This window comes from Puma concolor, chromosome E1, assembly GCF_028749965.1.
Source record: "Puma concolor isolate L17-30 chromosome E1, mPumCon1.1.hap2, whole genome shotgun sequence".
Lineage (NCBI taxonomy): Eukaryota > Metazoa > Chordata > Mammalia > Carnivora > Felidae > Puma > Puma concolor.
Genome location: NC_141680.1, coordinates 63,666,891 through 63,686,453, shown reverse-complemented (window position 1 = coordinate 63,686,453; position 19,563 = coordinate 63,666,891). Strand labels below are relative to the sequence as shown.

General features: G+C 56.6%; 1 protein-coding gene across 2 annotated transcripts in view; it reads right to left on the bottom strand.

The window, feature by feature from the left end:
* The window catches only part of TBCD (tubulin folding cofactor D), a 159,807-nt gene that overhangs the window by 5,018 nt on the left and 135,226 nt on the right, over positions 1-19,563 (bottom strand). For both annotated transcript variants that reach the window (XM_086688345.1, XM_025927753.2), the window contains 12 exons: positions 18,324-18,405; positions 16,385-16,503; positions 15,806-15,897; positions 15,113-15,253; positions 12,125-12,208; positions 11,703-11,861; positions 11,491-11,629; positions 9,446-9,567; positions 7,313-7,390; positions 2,449-2,538; positions 2,042-2,129; positions 722-831 (listed from right to left, as the gene is read on the bottom strand). In XM_086688345.1, the coding sequence (XP_086544471.1) occupies positions 722-831; positions 2,042-2,129; positions 2,449-2,538; positions 7,313-7,390; positions 9,446-9,567; positions 11,491-11,629; positions 11,703-11,861; positions 12,125-12,208; positions 15,113-15,253; positions 15,806-15,897; positions 16,385-16,503; positions 18,324-18,405 (1,304 nt within the window). The remainder of the gene's footprint in view (positions 1-721; positions 832-2,041; positions 2,130-2,448; positions 2,539-7,312; positions 7,391-9,445; positions 9,568-11,490; positions 11,630-11,702; positions 11,862-12,124; positions 12,209-15,112; positions 15,254-15,805; positions 15,898-16,384; positions 16,504-18,323; positions 18,406-19,563) is intronic.

The following is a 19,563-nucleotide window of genomic DNA, read 5'->3' as shown; positions in this document are numbered from 1 at the left end:
GGCCCAGCTGTGACTTGAGGGACCCACGAGAAGCCAAAGGCCCTGGACACCCTGGGAAGGAACCGGGTATCTGGGACGAGAGGGCTGGGGAGGGGGAGGGGCAAGGGCAGGGGAACACCTACTCTCTGGTCTCCTTCCACCCTTTCTGATGTTTGGACACATCCACGTGTGGCCTTTGCCACCACAGCCTCCTCTGTGGGGAGCTGGGCGTGGCGGCACCTGTCCCCTTGGAGGCCCTGGCCACAGTGCTGGCACGTCCCCGCAAAGGGTGAACCCCGCCCCCTGCCGCTCCCCTCTTGGCACTTCTGATGCTGCAGTTCGGGGGCAGGAGGAGCCATTCCCAAAGTGACCCCGACCCCATCAGCACCCAGAGCCCATGACGCAATTACTTAACAAAAGCGGCCCAGAGAGAAATAAACAATTAGCTTCTAACCAATCAGTGATCAGAACCACCCACCTTTTCACTTTGAACATTTTCCCACCTGAACTAGAGGCACCTCCTCCCCTCCCCGTGTCCGCGGGGCCTGCCCAGCCCCCTGGGTACAAACAGGGCCACTACCTCATGGTAATGCCATCGAGGGCTGGGAGCCTCACTCTCCTCACCCCTTCAGAGGGTTTCTGGGGGACACCTCGGGGACAGGAAGGGGGGCTCTGGACATCCCTATTCACTGAGGTGCCGCACCGGGCCGGGTGGGGAGATGGGAAGGGACCTTGCACTCACCAGGCCGTGGTGCCCAGCACAGCCATGACCTCATCCAGGACGTCCTCACGCATGATGTCACCGTAGGTGAGCAGCATCTCGTACACCTGGCTGGCCGTGGTCTTCCGGATCTGGGCAGGACATAGCGCATCAGCAGGAAGACAAGGCCCATAGAACTCAAGCAGAGTGACAGAACCCTGCTCAGGGAGCAGGGACATGGGGCCAGGCACGCCCCCAGGTCGGACTGGAACCTGAGACCCATGTAGCTTGTTAAAAGGAAGAAAGTTGGGGCGCCTGGGTGGCGCAGTCGGTTAAGCGTCCGACTTCAGCCAGGTCACGATCTCGCGGTCCGTGAGTTCGAGCCCCACGTCAGGCTCTGGGCTGATGGCTCAGAGCCTGGAGCCTGTTTCCGATTCTGTGTCTCCCTCTCTCTCTGCCCCTCCCCCGTTCATGCTCTGTCTCTCTCTGTCCCAAAAATAAATAAACGTTGAAAAAAAATTTAAAAAAAAAATAAAAATAAAAATAAAAAAAAATAAAAATAAAAGGAAGAAAGTGACCTGGGGCCCTGGCCACAGCTGGACCCATGACAAGCAAGCCGCGGTGTGGGCTGCTCTGTTCCCTGCTGCCCCACAGCAGCCTTATCAGGGAGGAGCGAGGCCACACTATTCTTGCTAAAATGCATCACTAAAACCCGCCTCCTCAGGGCACCTCAGGGGCTCAGTTGGTTGAGGGTCTGACTCTTGGTTTTTGTCTCAGGTCATGATCTCACGATTCATGGGATCGAGCCCCACATGGGGCTCTGTGATGGTCAGTCTCTCTCTCTCTCTCCCCCTCCCCCTCTCGCATGTGCACTCTCTCAAACATTAAAAAAAAAAAAAAAAAAAAAAAAAAAAACCCTGCTCCTCACCCAGGAACCCACCTCCCCTGTTTTCTTCTCGAGTTGCCTGCCTGCAAAACACCTTGTGGGGCGGGTGGTCTCAGAACCCCGGGCCCACCCCCCAGGGTTCCTCAGTCGGCAGGTGGGGCAGCCTGAGAATCTGCATTTCTGGGGGGGGGGGGTGCTGCAGCCGGCCCAGTGATCCCCACTTTGAGAACCAGTGTGTCCAATACAAGCATCACTTTTGCCTCCCAGCAAAGTGGCACGTTTGCATTATTTGAAGAGTGGTTTTTCAGCCGGTGGAAAATGGAACTCCCGGGACACGTGAGCCGGGTGGGTCAGGCTGCAGCACCCGCCATTCATGGGGCCCCCACATGCACCCTGTGGGGTGTGAGCCCGGCGCTGCCCCCAGATACGGCTCCAGGTGCCAGCGCGTGATCGGGGAGAGCCGCAAGCACACTCACCACAGGGAACGGGTGGCAGAGCAGCAGGCACAGCTGCAGGAGCACCTTCCTCCTCACGTCGCCCGGGAACCGCACCATCCCGCAGAACCTGCGGGAGTGACGGCCCAGGTGAGCACGGCCCTGCGTCCGCCCCCAAAGAACCCGGGCGAGCGTGGCCCCACGTCCAGCATCCACTGGAACAACACGGTCCGCCTCTCCAGTGTCGGGTGAATCGGGTCTGTTTCCAGGAAAACCTGCCTCCGGTGAGGACGCCCCCGAAGAGACACAGCCCCTCCCCGGAGGCCATCTGCGCTGACCCCTGAGGCCGACAGGCTGTCCACGGAAGTCGGAGCACCGACTCCAGAGTGAGTATCTCCCGCCTGACAGACCCTTCCTTTTACCGTCACAACGAGGAACTGGAGACTTACACGGCGACGCTCGACCGCAGTTTCTGCACATCCTTAGACTTCTTGATTTCCTCCTTGCAAAGCGCAAGCAGCTTCCCGCCGAAGGGGTGGCTGCAAGGGAAGGACAGGACACCAGAGAGGAGCTCTCAGAGCACGCGGAGCACGGACCCACTGTGGCATCTGGTGCAGCGCTGCCCAGGTGACCAGAGGGCCGTGTCCCTCAGGGTACCACAACAGGTTACGTTAATGGGCTCCTTTACCAGTACAGGACGGATGGCCGCCTGTCCCTTTCACGCGCCTCCCCGTCTTCGCCGACGGGGGCGGGGGGCGGGGGGCAGGTGGATCCCAGGCACGCCACAAGGGAAAGAATCAGGTGCACCAGACGGTAGCACCAGCTAGTGGGGCCTCAACGCAGGACCAAGGGAAGGGATGGCCATCTCATAACCAGGCCTGGCCCCAGGGCCAAGGAGAACCAGGCAGCGGCCAGAGCATGGACACGTGTCCTACACTCTGCACAGCTGATGACAATATGGGGGATCAGGACAGCAAAGTCCCTGCCAGAGAGATCCACTCCTCTGTCTCCAGTGTGGCAGCCATGCGGGGAGGGAGAGGGGGGGGGTTCTACTGCCCCTGTGCTCTCCTCCCCGGCTGCTGGGGAGACGTCCTGTCCTCAGGGACAGTGGCCCTCAGTCTCTCTCCATCAGCTGGCACCCCGACTGCCCCCTCCGCGTCCCTGTCACCCAGAGTGGTCAGTGTGCACCTCCAGCCCCTCGCCTCCATAGGCTTCTCCCCACGGCTCACCGAAATGCTCATCAGGGACCAAGTGACCACCGTGTCAGTAGGGGCCACAGTCACGCCGTCCCCAACCTACGTGATCACCAACGACCCTGCTGTGACGTGCTCCAACTCTGCCTACTTCCCAGAGGCTTTGCTGCCTCCTGCTCCTCGTCCTCCTCATAAAAATGCAACACCCCACAGAGCCATCGGTCCCTTCTCTGTCTACACCCGCTCCCTTGCTGATCTCCCAGTTCACACACCACCCACCCTCTTTCCACTGGGCTCCAGCCTTGAAGAGCCATCCCTCTGGGATGTAATGAGCATCTCAGACAAAACATCTGTGACCTGGACTGAACGTCTGCATCCCCCGAATTCACATGTTGAAGCTCTGATCCCCACTGTGAGGGTATTACCAGCTGGGGCCTCGGACACAATTAGGTCACGAGTCTGAGTCCCCCGATGGCATGAGTGTCTTCATGAGAACAGACACACGAGATGACCGCCCTCTGCCGCGTGAAGATAGCAGGAAGGGTCTCTCTGCAAACCAGGACCTGAATCGCTGGCACCTTGACCTCAGACCTCCTGCCTTCAGAACTGTGCGGACTGAGTGTCTGCTGTGTAAGTGGCTCTGTGGCCCCACCTGCTCTCCTGTCCCGCTGCAGTCTGTTCCCGCACACCCGCGTCTGGGCCGCGAGAGACCCTGCTGGCTTACAGCCACCTGCACAGAAGCCCCTCCCTGCCTGGACCCAGAGACCATTCTACAGGCAGCAGCTGGAGTTTCCGTTGCCTCCACTCCCAGAGGTGAGCCTGGCACCACTGGTGCATCACAACGAAGGCGTACCGACCTGCCAGAGGAGCCCGGTGTGCTGTCCCCAGCCTCCAGCTGAGAGGAGACCCAGAGCTCGGTCTCGACACAGGTATGCACCTGCCAGACCTAGAAGGCGACCCCCAGGTGGGGGAGCACCTCTCTGGGATGTGGAGCTGGGAGGGTCTGGATTGCTACCGCTGCCCTCGAGGCCTAGAAAGGGCGAACAAAGACGCCGTGGCCACAGGTTACCTGCACACGCTCGGCGTCCGGACGACGAGTAAGCAGACAAATGAGAAAGCCCAACCCCCAACACCATGGGCTGCAGAAACCAGACAGCCCAACGAGGACGGAGACCAGAAGCACACGGAAAGACCCCAACACCATGTCCAGGAGGGCAAAAAGCTGGCAGGCTGGGAAACAAACTAAAGAAAGAGCTGCATCTGAAAAATACAAAAACCGAAAATAAGAACCGCACACCTCAACTTGGCCGTTTTCTGCTTGGGTCAGAAATGTGCCAGGAGATGGGGCACCTGGGTGGCTCAGTCGGTTGAGTGTCCGACTTCGGCTCAGGTCATGATCTCGCAGCCAGTGAGTTCGGGTCCCGCATCAGGCTCTGTGCTGACAGCTCGGAGCCTGGAGCCTGCTTCAGATTCTGTGTCTCCCTCTCTCTCTGCTCCTCCCCCAATCACACGCTCTCTCTCCCTCTCTGTCTCTCAAAGATGAATAAGTGTTACAAAAAAAAAAAAAAAAAAAAAGAGGAGGAGGAGGAGAAGAAGAAATGTGTCAGGAAAGAATCATAGGTGGAGGACAGGTCGTGGGATGCAGCGTGGCCTTGGGGGAGCTGGGGCAGGGGAGGGGCGGAGCGTCTACAGATTTTTCTAGAACACAGAAAACAAAATCACGTTTTCAAGTTTAACAAAGTTGTGGCAGGACAGACAAGTATGTAATCAACAACTAGACCCATTGAATGGGCAGTGGAGATTTCTTGGAGAGAAAACTTCAAAGGAGGCAGAAAACCCAGACTGCCTCTGTCAGACTCCAGACTTACAGGCAACATCTCAAAAGCAATGGAAGTCAGAACAAGAAAGAGGTTTCGGTCCCGAAATAAAACGTCTGCCTAGAGTCCTATGTGCTCTGAAAGTAACTCACAAACAAAATCATAAAGGATTTACTGCCAGCGGGCCTCACTAGAGGGACCTGGAAAGGATGATCTTTGGGTAGACACGGAGCGGGGCCGGGGCAGTGAGGACACAGACGGCAGCAAGTATGTGGGTAACTTAACACAGACGTCAACCGCACAAAACTAAGTGACAACGTACCTACGATACAACACATGATGAGCTCACATAACCCAAGGGAAGTCAATAAACATGTTAATGTCCTCGGTTTTGTGCAGGAAGAGGGCAAAACAGAGAAAGTGAGACTTTGACAGAGTGGCCACTGAAAAAACAGAAAGTGAACAGTGCTGCTGAATGATAAAAATCATTTAACTGATCAAACAGGGAGGAAGGAGGGATGCACAGCAGGCAGGACCAGTGGAAAACATCCATAGAAGCAGCTCCGAGGCCGAATGAGCCAGTTTAACAGTCAGAGGAGGTCCGACTGAGTTTCATCCTGCTCATAAGAGATGCACCAAATTTAAGTACGTGAAGACAGGAGTCACAGAACAGAGAAAGGTACAAGTTCAAAGTCAGAAGAAGCTGGTGCAGCCTGATCAGCACAAGAGCAGACATAGTATAAAACAAAGCAGCAACAGAATAATGAAACGGGCCACTGAAACACAAGCCTGAACCTACACCCGCACGCTCCAGAACAGAAGACCAAACACCCAAAGCAGAAACAGACAAAACCACCAGGGTGCCTGGGTGGCTTGGTTGTTTGAGCATCTGACTCTTGGTCTCAACTCAGGACATGATCTCATGGTTTGTAAGTGCAAGCCCCAAATCGGGCTCCATGCCAAGCTTGAAACCTACTTTAAAAAAAAAAAAAAAAAAAAAAGGAGGGGCGCCTGGGTGGCTCAGTCGGTTAAGCGTCCAACTTCGGCTCAGGTCATGATCTCACGGCTCGTGAGTTCGAGCCCCACGTCGGGCTCTGTGCTGACAGCTCAGAGCCTGGAGCCTATTTCAGATTCTGTGTCTCCCTCTCTCTCTCTGACCCTCCCCCGTTCATGTTCTGTCTCTCTCTGTCTCAAAAATAAATAAACGTTAAAAAAAAATAAAAAAAAAAAAAAAGGAAAGAACTGACAAAACTACAAAACTGCCCAGAAATAAAATGAGCCGTGTTTGTTAACGAGACACTTTCTCCTGTTTCTTTCAAAAATTTTAAGCCAGGAAAATCTGCGTTTAGGTCTCGAAACAAAACGTTCGGCAAGCCAAGTGACGCGATCCATACAAGGACCCCGTCCCACAGCCAGGCTGGCGAGTCCCGGGTGCAGATGGCGCTGGACACCAGGGAGTCAGTGACGCAGCAAAAATGGAGGCACAGGCACCGGACTCAGCCTCCACCTGACACTAATGCCCAACGAAATTCACGTGGCTGCAGACTGCCGAGGACGGTGATCACCGAGGCCCAAGAGGCAAAGGTGAGTGCGAAGGGGACACGGTGGCAACAGTACCACCGAGGAGCAGGGCCGACAGCCCACAAAGGCTGTCGCCAGGAGCAAACAGAGTGGGAGACAGTGCACGTGAGAAAACGCCACTCAGGGCCCACCTGGCATGGCTCTTCCCACGTCCCTGAAACGTGCCCAGGAGGAGGAGGCTCCAGGCGACCCACAGGGCACAAAAGGCCCAGCCCAGAGGCAAAGCCCTCAAAGCCTGGGATCCAGTGGAAATCATCAGGCCCTAATGAGATAAACCAGCCACCATGACCTCGACGCCAGAGCTCGCTGGCCAGGAGCTGACCCAGGGCTGCTGTGTGTCCCTGCACTAGGGTGTCCGAAGAACCCTTGTGCACCCATCCTCTGTGCCCACACCTGGCCAGCCCCCCGCGGACCCACTCTGTCCTCCTCCGTCCGTGCGGGCCTCTCCAGCCTCAGCACCAGACCTGCCACCACGACAGTACAGACGCCTCACCTCATTAGGTCTCTTCCCACCTGGGCGCCAGTGCTACCATAGGAGCCCGGCCGAGGCACAGCCCCAGCCTCACCGGAGGGCAGCCGAAGCCTCTTGATGGCACAGACCATTCCTGAACGCGCAGAAAATCACCTTCTAGGTTCTCATCTCCGGCATCTCATCGCTTCATCTCTACAAGGCGCGCTCCGAGGCTTGCCTGACAGAGCGGGACCGAGCGGGGCGCACTTACTTCTGCTCCACGGTGAAGAGGTCAAAGCAGCCGTTGGCCAGCATCTGGTCCAGCGTCTTCAGCAGCGGCACAGACACCCTGAGAGGAGAAGGCAAGCGCTGAGGGCCAGGCGCCAACCCCAGAGCCGACCCCATCCCAATCCAAATCCAGGCAGAACATGGTGTAGGAAATGACAAACCTACTGAAGAATTCATATGGAAATGCTAAGATCAAGGAAAGCCCCAACAACTAAGGGAAGAGACAGCCGGGCTGGCACCACTTAATTTCAGCCACAAAGCTCGAGGGATTGGGGACAGCATAAACCAAAGAGCAGAGAAGTCCAGAAATAAGCTTACATGTTCACAATTTATGAAAAGATGGAAAAGCAACATCGTGGAAGGGACAGTCTTTCAACACACTGGACACTCACAGGCGGAACCAACACACGGACCCGGATCCGTCACTCATGTCACACACAGAAAGTAACCCAAAATGGACCTTACGTCTAAACATAAAACCCAAAACTAGGAGTCTTCTAGAAAACATAAGAGAAAACCTTCATGGCCTTGAGTCAGGCTAGGACTCTGCCTGACAACAAACACACCTGCAAAACCACAGGGGAGAAGCTGGAGAGCATGCAGGCACCTGCTAAGAGTCGGCCAAGGGCATGAAGGACAAGCCACCGCCCCAGAAGAGGGTGTCTGACGAAGGGTTTGTGCAGCGCAGGTGAGAAATCTCAAAACTTAAGGGGCACCTGGAGGGCTCTGTTGGGTAAGCGTCCAACTTTGGCTCGGGTCACGATCTCAGGGTTCATGGGTTTGAGCCCCGTGTCGGGCTCTGTGCTGAGCATGGAGCCTGCTTGGGATTCTCTCTCTCTCTCTCTCTCTCTCTCTCTCTCTCTCTCTCTCCTACTGCCCCTCCCCCCCAATAAAAGAAAAAAAAAAAGACATTATTCAGACTGAAGACCATTTGCTTTTATTTCTAGTGATGCAGTTTTCTACCAGGAGGACCCTCCCAAAGGAAAGCCAAAAGGATGCTTTTCAGCCAAAAGAAAAGTGATCACAGGTTGTAAAGCCAAAATCTAAGAAGGAGCACAGAGCAAAGAAAGTGGTACATAAGTGAGAAAATCTAATTGTACAAAACAACAGTGAGTCTTGTATGACAAAATGTGAGCATTTTTAAAACAACTGAATTTTACATTTTCATTTAAAAGGTTTGGGGCACCTGGGTGGCTCAGTCGGTTGAGCATCCGACTTCGGCTCAGGTCAAGATCTCACAGCCTGTGAGTTCAAGCCCCACGTCAGACTCTGTGCTGACAGCTTGGAGCCTGGAGCCTGCTTCTGATTCTGTGTCTCCCTCTCTCTACCTCCCCCACTCATGCTCTCTCTCTCAAAAATGGATAAACGTTAAAAAAAAAATGTGTTTTGGAAATGCCAAACAAGCTCCAGTGACAGAAAGCAGATGAGCAGTTGCCTTGGGGCTGGGAGGGTGCAGGGCGCTTCTGGGGGATGAGCGTGTCGTGTCGTGAATGGTCTCGGGCTGCTGACAGAGTCCATCGAATTGCACCCTCCGTCTGCATTTCATGAGACGTCACTCACACTTCCAACGGCTAAACTCCCTTTTGTTTCTCACAGACAGGATGGCCTGGTGACGGCCTGCGGCCACACCGCTGTAACCCACAGTTGAGAACTGAGTCCTGAACTGAGTCTGAACCCTGTCAGAGGACTTCAGGGAACACCCCATCCCAGGGTCAGGGTCCATATCGCCTTCGTGGAAAAGCAGTTAGCAAAACAGCGTGGCAAAGATGCTCAGAAAACACGTCCCCCAACTGTTGCTGTGATGCTCGGTCCTGGCGTGCAGAGACCCTGCCTACATAGTGGACGCGTCCGTGCACAGACTGGGGAGATGTCACCTCATGGAAAATCCACACTCACCCTCCCAGGCTCACAGCCTGGGTCGTCTTCACGCCCAGTGCATACAGGCGTGCTAGTTCCACTGGCGCCGTGATGGTGGTGTGGCCAGTGGAGTCCCGCGAGCTGGGGGCACCTGGGGTCCCACCTGGATCTACCTCACCGCTCCCTTGAAGTGAAATCCCAATGAGAACAATCGACACCCTGGAGGTCTGAGAACCATCGCGAAGGCCCCGGCCCGTACCTGTCGTTCAGAAGGTTGTCCTCAAAGACCTGCAGGAGGGTCCCGCTGAAGCCCTCCAGGGCCCGCAGGTCTTTCTGGATCCCCGCCATGTACTCAAAGAGGCTCTGCGTGGAGTACCTGACCTGCAACAGGGAAAGCACTCTCGTGACGGTGACAAAACCACCGCCCCCTCGCCACCTGCCCCAGGGTCGACCTCGATGGTCACGCTGGAACATCCACTAGGGAGCTGAGGGGATGGAGCCACAGAGCATGTGGGTCTTCGAAATGTCCTGCCAGATGGGGCACAAGCAGAGACGCGGAATGAGCACTGACACGGAAATGCTTCCCCTGGGGCAGCAGCACAGACTGAGCGCTAAATCTGCCACAATGACCCCAAGTTGGCCTCAGTGGAGGCTGCAGAGGGGCTCCCAGGAAGCAGGTCAGGTCAGGGGAGCAGATACTCAGAGACCCTCCCCACGGACCCCAATGGACTAGCAGAAGGAATTGACACAGAGCTGGTCCCGTGCACAGTGACCAACGTGGATGCGGACACAGCCGGCAGCGGGCACAGCAGGGATCCAGGTGCCCTGCAGCCAACCGGCAGCTGGAGGCTGGCGCCCAGGAGACCCTGCTCCTACCAAGCCCTGCGACACTGCCCACAGCGGCAAAGGCAGCGCCCCCCCCAGACCGGCGTCACACGCCTCCACGCACAGACCCAGGACAGTGAGTCACTGGCAATGAGTCAACAAGAGGAAGCGAGCGGACTCAGGCCCCACCTAAGAGCGCAGGTACCGTAACTATGAGACGAGGGACATGGAGATGCTATCGGTTACCTGTCAGGGAAAACACAATTACAGGGATAAGCCCACAGTGCAAAAGCACAAGAGGGGGGGCGCCCGGGGGGCTCAGTTGGTGGAGCCTCCGACTCTCAATTTCGGCTCAGGTCACACACAATCTCACAGTTCATGGGATCAAGCCCTGCATCGGGCTCTGCACTGGCAGCATGGAGCCTGCTTAGGACTCTCTCTCCCTCCCTCCCTCCCTCCCTCCCTCTCTCTCTCTCTCTCTGCCCCTCCCCTGCTTGCTGTCTCTCAAAATACATAAAAGTAAACTTAAAAAATAAAAAGCTGCAGAACACAATAGCACCTGGAAAAGAAGTCTGAAAACCAGGGAGGACAGAGCATAGGTGGAAATGTGGGGCGTGGAAACCCTGAACGAGAACGAGGAGGGCAGAGAACGTTCCAGAGGAGATGGGAACCGTGAACACACCACTGGGCGGACAAGGAATTCCAACAGATCACAGGTGGGAGCGTCAGAGGGCAGCTGCCGAGCGCCAAGCGGGGCTGGGCGGCGGGCGGCACCACCAGACGGGGCTCCCGCGGCAGCAGCCCCCGAGGGCAAGGGCAGATGACAGAAGATGCACGGCCGTCCCCGTGGAAGCCTGCGTGTGACCGCGCAGGGGAGGACACGTGCCCCCCACCCCCGACACTGCTTCTGGGTCCAGTGGAGACTGTGTTAAGGGACCGCATGACTGCTACACCAGCAGGAAGGACAGCAGGTGACGGAAAACGCACCCAACAGACCAAACCTATCCAGGAAAGACAGCGCGAAGAAGACAGACGAAGACAAAGGGTCAAGCAGCAGCTGGCAAGTGAAGTCCACGTGTGCCAACAAGCCCAGGGAGCACAAAACCACACTGTTCTGTGTTGCCTGTGGCGAGATGCCACGTGCACAGAAGCTCCCCGCAGTGTTCCTCGTAATTCCGTACTCTTCCTAGTGGGCACACCGGCCCACTCTTGTGAGAGGTTAATGCCACCCTTGGGGGTCCTGCCCTGGAAACCCAAGGCCAGGGGAAGGGGTGGACCCTTGACCCCACTTTGACCCCCAAAGCGGGAAAAAAACAGCACACAAGGCGACAGCAGGCCTCCCAGAATGCACCTCTCAGCCTCCGGCTGCCACCCGAAAAGGCGCCAGACACCGTGTGTGCCCATTCGAACCTCCCACACTGCCCCAGCCCCCGGGCAGACGCCTCCCACAACCGTGGACCTGGGAAGAGGCCTCCTTACCGTGGACTCCGTCAAGCCGCCCACAGACACAGCCAGCCCCAGCAGGACGTGGTAGCGGTAGGCAGGCAGCCCCAGGAGCTGGGTGACGAGAGGGAAGGCCTGGGACGGTGCATTCCAGTTCACAGAGGCCATGTCGGACCTGCAGACAGTGAGCCGACAAGCTGGAGGGTCGCCCGTGCCCACTGGGGGTCGGGGATCCCGGCCTCCCATACCTGGGGAAGAGCTTTTCCAGCTCTTCTCGATGGGGCACGTGGGGGACAGGGGAGCCACCAGAATGCAGCAGGGCCATGAACACGCGGGCGGCGTGCGCGCGGACCCGGTCGATCTTCTCACTTGCCTGCTGGGCCACGCAACACATGACCTGCTGACAGCTGCAAACCAAGAGCAAGGCCGTTAGCCCCGTGTGAGCCCAGGGCACCACCCAGAGCAACCCCACAAGCACGGCAGCCACCGCAGCAGACCTGACACCTCAGAGGCCTGAGCACCAGGTCTTGGGTGGAAGCGGTGAGCTGGGGTGGGGTGGGGTGGGGTGGGGTGGGTGGGAGGGAAGGGAGGCCCAAGAGACCCCGGCCGCACCCCTGATGCAGGCACCCACCCGCAGGCCGGACCCAACCCCCACACAGGGGGCACTCACACAGTGGCCTCGATCAGTTCTGGCTGTTCCCTCGCCACCAGGAGCATCAGGTCCAACAGACTGGTCATAGCGGCCTCACGGACCCTGCAGGGACAACGATGCAGTGAAGAGCCCAGGCGCCATGTGACCTGTCGGCCACACACCCTCAACCAGAGCGAGTTTCAGAGACTGATCATCGCTTCAGTAAGAAACATCCACCAAACCCAGTACAGGCAGCTGACAACAGCGCTTTCTCCACGCTCCACCAGCAAGGATGCGCATTTGACGCCCGAAGGCAGATGCCACATCCCCAGTGTGCGCACAAACACCATGACTCTACACCAAAACCGGCACAGAAACGTCGGGACAGACGTGTGCAGCGGGTGACCGGAATGTCACTCTCTGCTCTCACAGACTCACTCCACGTTCACGCACGCTGAAGAAAACGAAGCTTCCACGCCGTGAAAACCTGAGCCTGTAGCATCACTGACCGACCCCAGGTGAAAGCGGCACTTCAGACTGGGGACACAGCTGAGCAGCAGGGACCACAGACCTGACCTCTCCGACAGACGGAGGTCCTGGCCCATGGGAGCCTGGCGGACGAACCGAGCGCAGGTGTGGGGCGCTCAAGGCACAAGTTGGCCTTGAGGGGGCTCACAGGAGCTGGGCAGACTGTCCCTGGGGCAAGGCTGCCAACCAGATGCTGCTCAGGACCCAATACACAGACGCCAAGGGTGGGCAGGGCATGGGGGACGGGAGGCCTGAGCGTCCCCATGGACCCCCAGTGTCTGTGGGCACAGCACTCACAGGAGAGGTGGTGGGGATGCACAGAGGACAAACCCAAAGCTGCACACGCCCTCGGGGCCTCACCAGCTCCTGGCAGGGCAAGCACGGGCCAGGGTCCCAAATGCCGGGCTTGGGCAGCTGGGAGGCCACACAGCCACGACCCGACTGCTTGCTGAAGGCATCAGGCAATCTGCACCCACACCGCAGGCCTGACGGATGGAACCTTCGTGATCCCTGCAGGGAAGTGCATTCCCAAAGCCTCCACAATTCTGAACGTACAATTTCTGGATAGAATTAACACCACAAGGAATAGACAGAAAAACAAAAAAAGACCAGGTGTTAAAATAGCAAAAGACGACAAAAGAAACAGATGCAGGGTTGCCGCAGGAACCACCGCGAGGGACGTGAAGGAACAGAGATAGAAAAAATAAACGAACACTGGAGACTTTCTACTGAGAGTAGGAATCTCTGAGAAAGGACCAAACGTCACTGGGCTCTGACACGCGCTCCCCAATGGCGGGCCCTCGGGAAGGACACGAGTACCTGTGTGCACAGCCCACCCGAGCTTCCTCCTCACAGACGTCAGCGTCTGTACCACTGAGGGACCCATGACAACCCACCATCCTTCTAGCTTGAACTGTGAGGAGTGAGGATGACCAGTGAGGTGCCACGTGAGGTGACAGATGGGCCCTTACAGGGGTCACCACGCCCATGCAGGAGCGAGATGGAGACCACAGTTCTGTACTCAGTCCAGGCCCACTGGCCACAAAAAAGCCATTAGCACCCTCGGGAGGGGTGAAGGAACCCGTCCCCACAGCAAACCGCCCAGAGCCAGAATCTGCTCCAAAACCACACGCGCCCCCGCCCCCCACAAAGCAGCAGGAGGAAGGACCCACTCTCCAAGGCGCACAAGTGAGCCCAGGCTGGGGTCAGATCGTCATCACTGACACAGACCCCGATGGGTGCAGCCCCGTGGCCCTCGTCCCACAGGGACAGAGAAGTACAGGGGTCGGGGCTTTGCTGTTGCAGGGGCCACAAGGCAGCTGTCTGGCCTCCCCAAGGACACAGGAATTAGGGAGGTGCCTGCATCTACGAGGACATATCAAGGCTGTCAGGAGCCCACGCGAGTTGTGTCCCTGACACCATTGGAGGCTGAGAAGGAGGGAAGGGAAGCAGCCCGTGGGGCGAGGGAACATCCTGACAAATGAAAAGGCGGAAAGGTCGGCAGACACAGAAAGTGGGGAAGAGACCAAAAGGAACCTGTAATGATACGACACAGATTCGAATGTCACCAGGTGAGCCGGATGGCAGCATGGACGTGACACAGGAAAGAGCCAATGAACCTGAACATAAATTAGCAGAGTTTACACAACTGAAGAGGAAAAAACTGAAAAAAAGGAGTGGAGCTTCAGGGCTCACAGTGGAGGGTCTCAGGGGAGATTTAAAAAATGTGGCCAAAACCTTGTCAGATTTGGGAAAACACTTTCATTTTCTTTTTTCTTCTTTTGAGCTTTAACATAAAGCTCAACTTCTGTTTGCGTCGTAATAAAAGTGACTCCGTGGACGCCAGCGACACCCCCACCGCGGCCAGCCCCTACCACGGGGCGTCCAGAACGGGAGACAGAAGTCGTGCAAGCAGCTCTCAGCTCTGCCAGTCAAAGGGCAAGACAGTCTGGTCTTCACAGCAGACAGAAAAGCAGCCTGAGATGCCGGAAAGGCGACAGCTACTGACGTAAGAACAGACACGACACAAAGACACAGAGCGCCACGGCCACAGCCTTCTCATGGCTCAGGCTGCAACAGGGTGTTGGGGGCTTCCTCGCGGGGACAGTTGCACCGGTTTCCTCCTGGTTTCCTGTTTCCCGTCACAAGGAGCCGAGGTCCACAGTGCCCAGCTCCTTCCTCCTCCAAAGTAGTCTGGCCCCTTCTTGCCCTAAATGGCTACGCTGGGGGCTCTGTTTGTGTGAACTTTCTCAAGAGAGAACTGGAAAGCCGACCACAGGGGCTGGGACGAGGAAGCGACATCAGCGTCTGTGTTACAACTTAGTGTTTTTCAGAGAAGAGAGGAACGCAGCTGAGAGCCAGGCCCGCAGATGCTGTGCTGTCCCAGGAACACACGACCGGGCAAGGACCGTGAACAGGAGACGCTGGACATAGCCCCGTCCACCCGCAAAGCTACTCCCGCCAGGACGAGCAGAGGGCCCGGCGCGCCTGCCACCTTACCATGCGCCCACGTCCCCACGGCTGTCGGTGGTGTAGTCGCGCAGACAGCCCAGCAGCGTGCGGTAAATCTGAGAGACGTTCGCTTCACATACAACTTCGTCTGGGGCCCCTCCTGCCCTCACGCCAACCGTCTGGCAAACCCTGAAATTAAAAACGTGTGAAATATGGCAAGTGTCTGAGGCCCCATCTTTCCCAACAGGAAATGCTCGGAACAGGACAACCTCAGACGTAGACGCAGAATTCCAGAGCTTCTTCCTTGCTGGCACACGGCGAATGACACATTTCCCCCAAAATCACATTTCCTAACGTTTGACCTGTGCCCCCTGGCCCCCCACCCTCCATCCTGACAAGAAGAAAGGAGCAGTGTCATGCAGAGCAGGAGAGGGTCTGGACGAGAGAGGAGAGCACGTCCTGGCGTGTGTGCACATGTGGCCGGCACCACAGGCCGCTCCACACAGCACTTCCAGACTCCAGCTAAGGCTCACGCCCCAGTTGCCCAGTTGCGAGCTGGCCTGCTGTTCCTAAAGCACAGAAGGTTAACATTCACCAAAGCGACAACCAGCGAGAAAATAAAAAGTTACAATGTTGCTTCAAAGTAGATTCATGGTGCGATAGTGGGCTCTCTGGAGCCCTCAGTGTTTGGTCGCTGGCGCAGGAGAGGGCAGAGACTTGGGGGCCAGCCCGGGGACCCACCTCGAGATCGCCTTCAAGGCATCCCGCCTGGATTCAGCAAAGCTCACATCCTCGGGACGAATGAGGGTCACAGCTCCCAGGCCTGCCAGCACCTGAAAGATGGTAACCAGTTACCGACAGAACGTGCCCCGGGCAGACCACCTCCGCAGGGCACCCCCAGTGCCACCTTTCCATCCCATGGCCCAGGGCTGGACATTGTGACCAATGATCAGTTGACTCAGTATCTCGATCCACTACTTCTCCAAGGGCCGTTAGGTCCTGAGAGCCGGGTACCTGAGTTTTAGGAGGTCCGTGCTGTGCCTCCGACCCCAAGGCATCTGGGGCAGGAGGAAGGGGACACAGCACACGTCTAAAGGCAAGTGTGTTTCCACAGACACAGCAACAGCTTCCCTCCATCAGACTAGCACTCAGCCCCTCCACGTCCCTCCGGTCACATGAGACCATCCACCAGGCACCCTGAAGAGTAGCACCCTGCTGCCGTCCTCACAGCCACTCACCTGGACGGGTGTGGATTTGTGGTGGGACCCTGCCCGGCCCCTCCCCCAGCAGGCCCACCTCGCAGGGCTCGGGGCACCTCACCTGCTGCAGCCGGCCGCTCAGGAGGAAGCATGGGAGGGCACCCAGAGCCAGCGAGAAGCCGCAGCGGGTCAGCTCCTCTGGGCTCTGCAGGTCAGCAAGATACTGCCGGGTCAGCTCCTCTGAAAGAAAGTGACAACAGGGCCGCTGCCTTCCTTCCTGAACACACGCTCCTTAAGACCTCAGAAATGTGCGAGGCAGCAGTGAGAAAAATGGACGAGCCCCGCCAGCTTCTGGAGCAGATGTACTTTAGCAGTAGCTCAGATCAAAACAGACTTGAGACTTTTTATTAGGGGATTTTAATACATGATTTCACTCTTAGGGGAATAAATCCAGGAGGGGTCAGGAACGCATGATGCATGATGGCGCCTGGGTGGCTCAGGCGGTTAAGCATCTGACTTTGGGTAAGGTCATGATCTCATGGTTTGTGGGTTCGAGCCCTATGTCAGGCTCTGTGCCGCTTTGGATACTCTGCCCCTCCCCTGCTTGTGCTTTCTCTCTCTCTCAAAATAAAAACAAAATCTTAAAAAAAAATAAAATCTTAAAAAAAATAAAATAAAATCTTAAAAAAAAATAGAACCAGTGCAGTCCTATTCACTCCGAAAATGAATGCTCACAGTGGATGTGATGCCCCCCTCACGAGCGAGACAGGCCCCACGGACGGTGAGTTTGTAGGGGCAGAAGCCACCAGTGTGGCTGGGTGACAGCACCGCGTGAGCAGACAGACTCTCCTCAGACAAGAGGGCCGCAGTCAGGGACAGAAGAGGGGACAGGGACACAGGACGCAAAGCAGACTCAGGTGACAGTGGGGGGGCCGGGCTGGCGTGCACCAACACAGCTCTGCACACCCCAATCCATCTGAGCACCATGACAGATTCCTGTCCTCACTGCTTAGACTTCAACAAACACGACCATCAAGACACGTGCACGGAAACCTCAAGGGCCTGCGTCAGGACGGAGGAGTGCCGCCGGAACCGCCAGGGCGTGACCACGGCCGCCTGGCAGCGCTGGCTGGGATCTCCGCACCCGGAAGGTTACTCCAGAGCACCGCCCACTCCTCCCATGTGCACAAGGCCATACCGTGAATCGTGACATTATCGTCCCATTTTTTAAAATTAGACTAAATATAAAATGTTACTCTTTATGTGAAACTGTGGTCAAGGGACAAATGTCATAAACTTGGAAAGCCGGTCAGAAGATCCCATTACAGAATATTTTCTTATTTTTGAGAAAAATCACAGAAAGTAGATTTAGACTATCGCACGCATGGTTTTTACCCATTTAACGTAACTTAGAAGAGTGCTTCCTGTACTGCTCAAGAGACGGTCTTGCCACTTCGGTAACACTGTGTAAGCGATGCCGCACGCAGGGCACCACGGCAGGTCAGCGTGAAGCGTCTCCACACCTCCACGCAGTCCAGATCCCAAAGGCACCCGTGATGTGCCAGACAAACCACCACAAGGGGGTTCCGGGAAACCCTCCAGACAAGAGAGGAAGGGGCCAAGGAACAAGCACCAAGGCAAACAAACAAAATGGAACAGAAACGGGAGGTCCCGTGGGAGGACAGAGCAGGAAGGCGCTCCATCCACGTACAAAGGGAACCTCCAAGCCGAGGGGGGGGGGGAAGTTTACTTTAAAATGTCATTCAGGCAAATGCTGCTGACGTAAGTGTGGGTTCTGTGCGTGAGCATCAACGCTCGTTGGTGCTGGGTGAGGGGAATGCCCACGTGCCAGGCACACACCCATCTAGAGACAGACCAACGCCTCCAGATGCCCCATGAACCCCACGGGTCCACGAGAGACCCCCCCAGCGGCCATCACCATCTCCGCCCTCCCCAGCTCCAGCCCCAGCTCCCCAAACCCGTCCACCCTGCAGCAGGGGGCAGCGCTCCACGCCCTGCACGCCCACGCTTCCTGCAGGAAGCCCCTGTGGCCCACTCACCCTGCCTAGCGGGATCTGCCTCCCCAGCCTCCCGGGCGTAGTACTCGCGGCAGAGTGCAGCCAGGGCCGAGACGGCTGCTTCCTGAAACAGAGCAGTACGTGAGTACCCAGTGCCCCCGTACCCCCCACCCCTCCCCTGGTGCCCCCCAGTAAGTCTGAAACAAACAGAAACTGAGTCAAGTACCCCTTTCCAGCCCATCTGCTGGTCGTCACCAGATACAATTAGAACTTAAATGTCGGGGCGCCTGGGTGGCGCAGTCGGTTAAGCGTCCGACTTCAGCCAGGTCACGATCTCGCGGTCCGTGAGTTCGAGCCCCGCGTCAGGCTCTGGGCTGATGGCTCGGAGCCTGGAGCCTGTTTCCGATTCTGTGTCTCCCTCTCTCTCTGCCCCTCCCCCGTTCATGCTCTGTCTCTCTCTGTCCCAAAAATGAATAAATGTTGAAAAAAAAAATTAAAAAAAAAAAAAAAAAAAAGAACTTAAATGTTTTCTGCAACTAACAACCTGAATGGAAACGTGATTTCTTCCATACAATGCAAGTGTCTTCGGATACAAACAGTTAATAATAAAATGGGGCACTTTTTCTTTCCCAGCAGAATTAAGGGCAAAGCGTGTGTTATACACACAGGAGTAGTGTACAAGTATCGTTTGGAGAGGCGCCGTGGGGCCAGGGTGGAGGGGGAGTGAGTGGGAGCCAACAGCAGCCATGGGCCCCGGGGCCCCCGGCACACCTCCGCTCCCCACAGGAGGAACGTGAGCTCAAGGTAAGCTTCTCAGGGTCAGACAGACAGCAAAGGGTGAATGCTGGATTCCTATTTTCTTTCCTGCTGCTCCCCCACATCAGGGAGCTGAGTCCAACAGAGCAGCCCTGGAGAGACACGCCGGAGGCCACACAGGAAGGGCCATTGGCACAGGGATGGACCACACGAGGCAGCACCACACCAAGGGGTCATCTGTGCAAACTGCCACAATCACCGCTGGTGTGACTCCATTGTGGGAACAGTCTTCAAAGGAAATTTTGAGGCCCTGACTGTGAAACATTCGAATTCAGCTAGTAAAACTGTATGTGGATTCTACAGAATCATAAAGTTCCTTTAAAATAAAAGGGTCAGGAGCTCCTGGGTGACTCAGTAAGTTGAGCATCCGACTTCAGCTCAGGTCATAATCTCACAGCCCATGAGTTCGAGCCCTCGGTCGGGCTCAGTGCTGACAGCTCGGAGCCTGGAGCCTGCTTCGGATTCT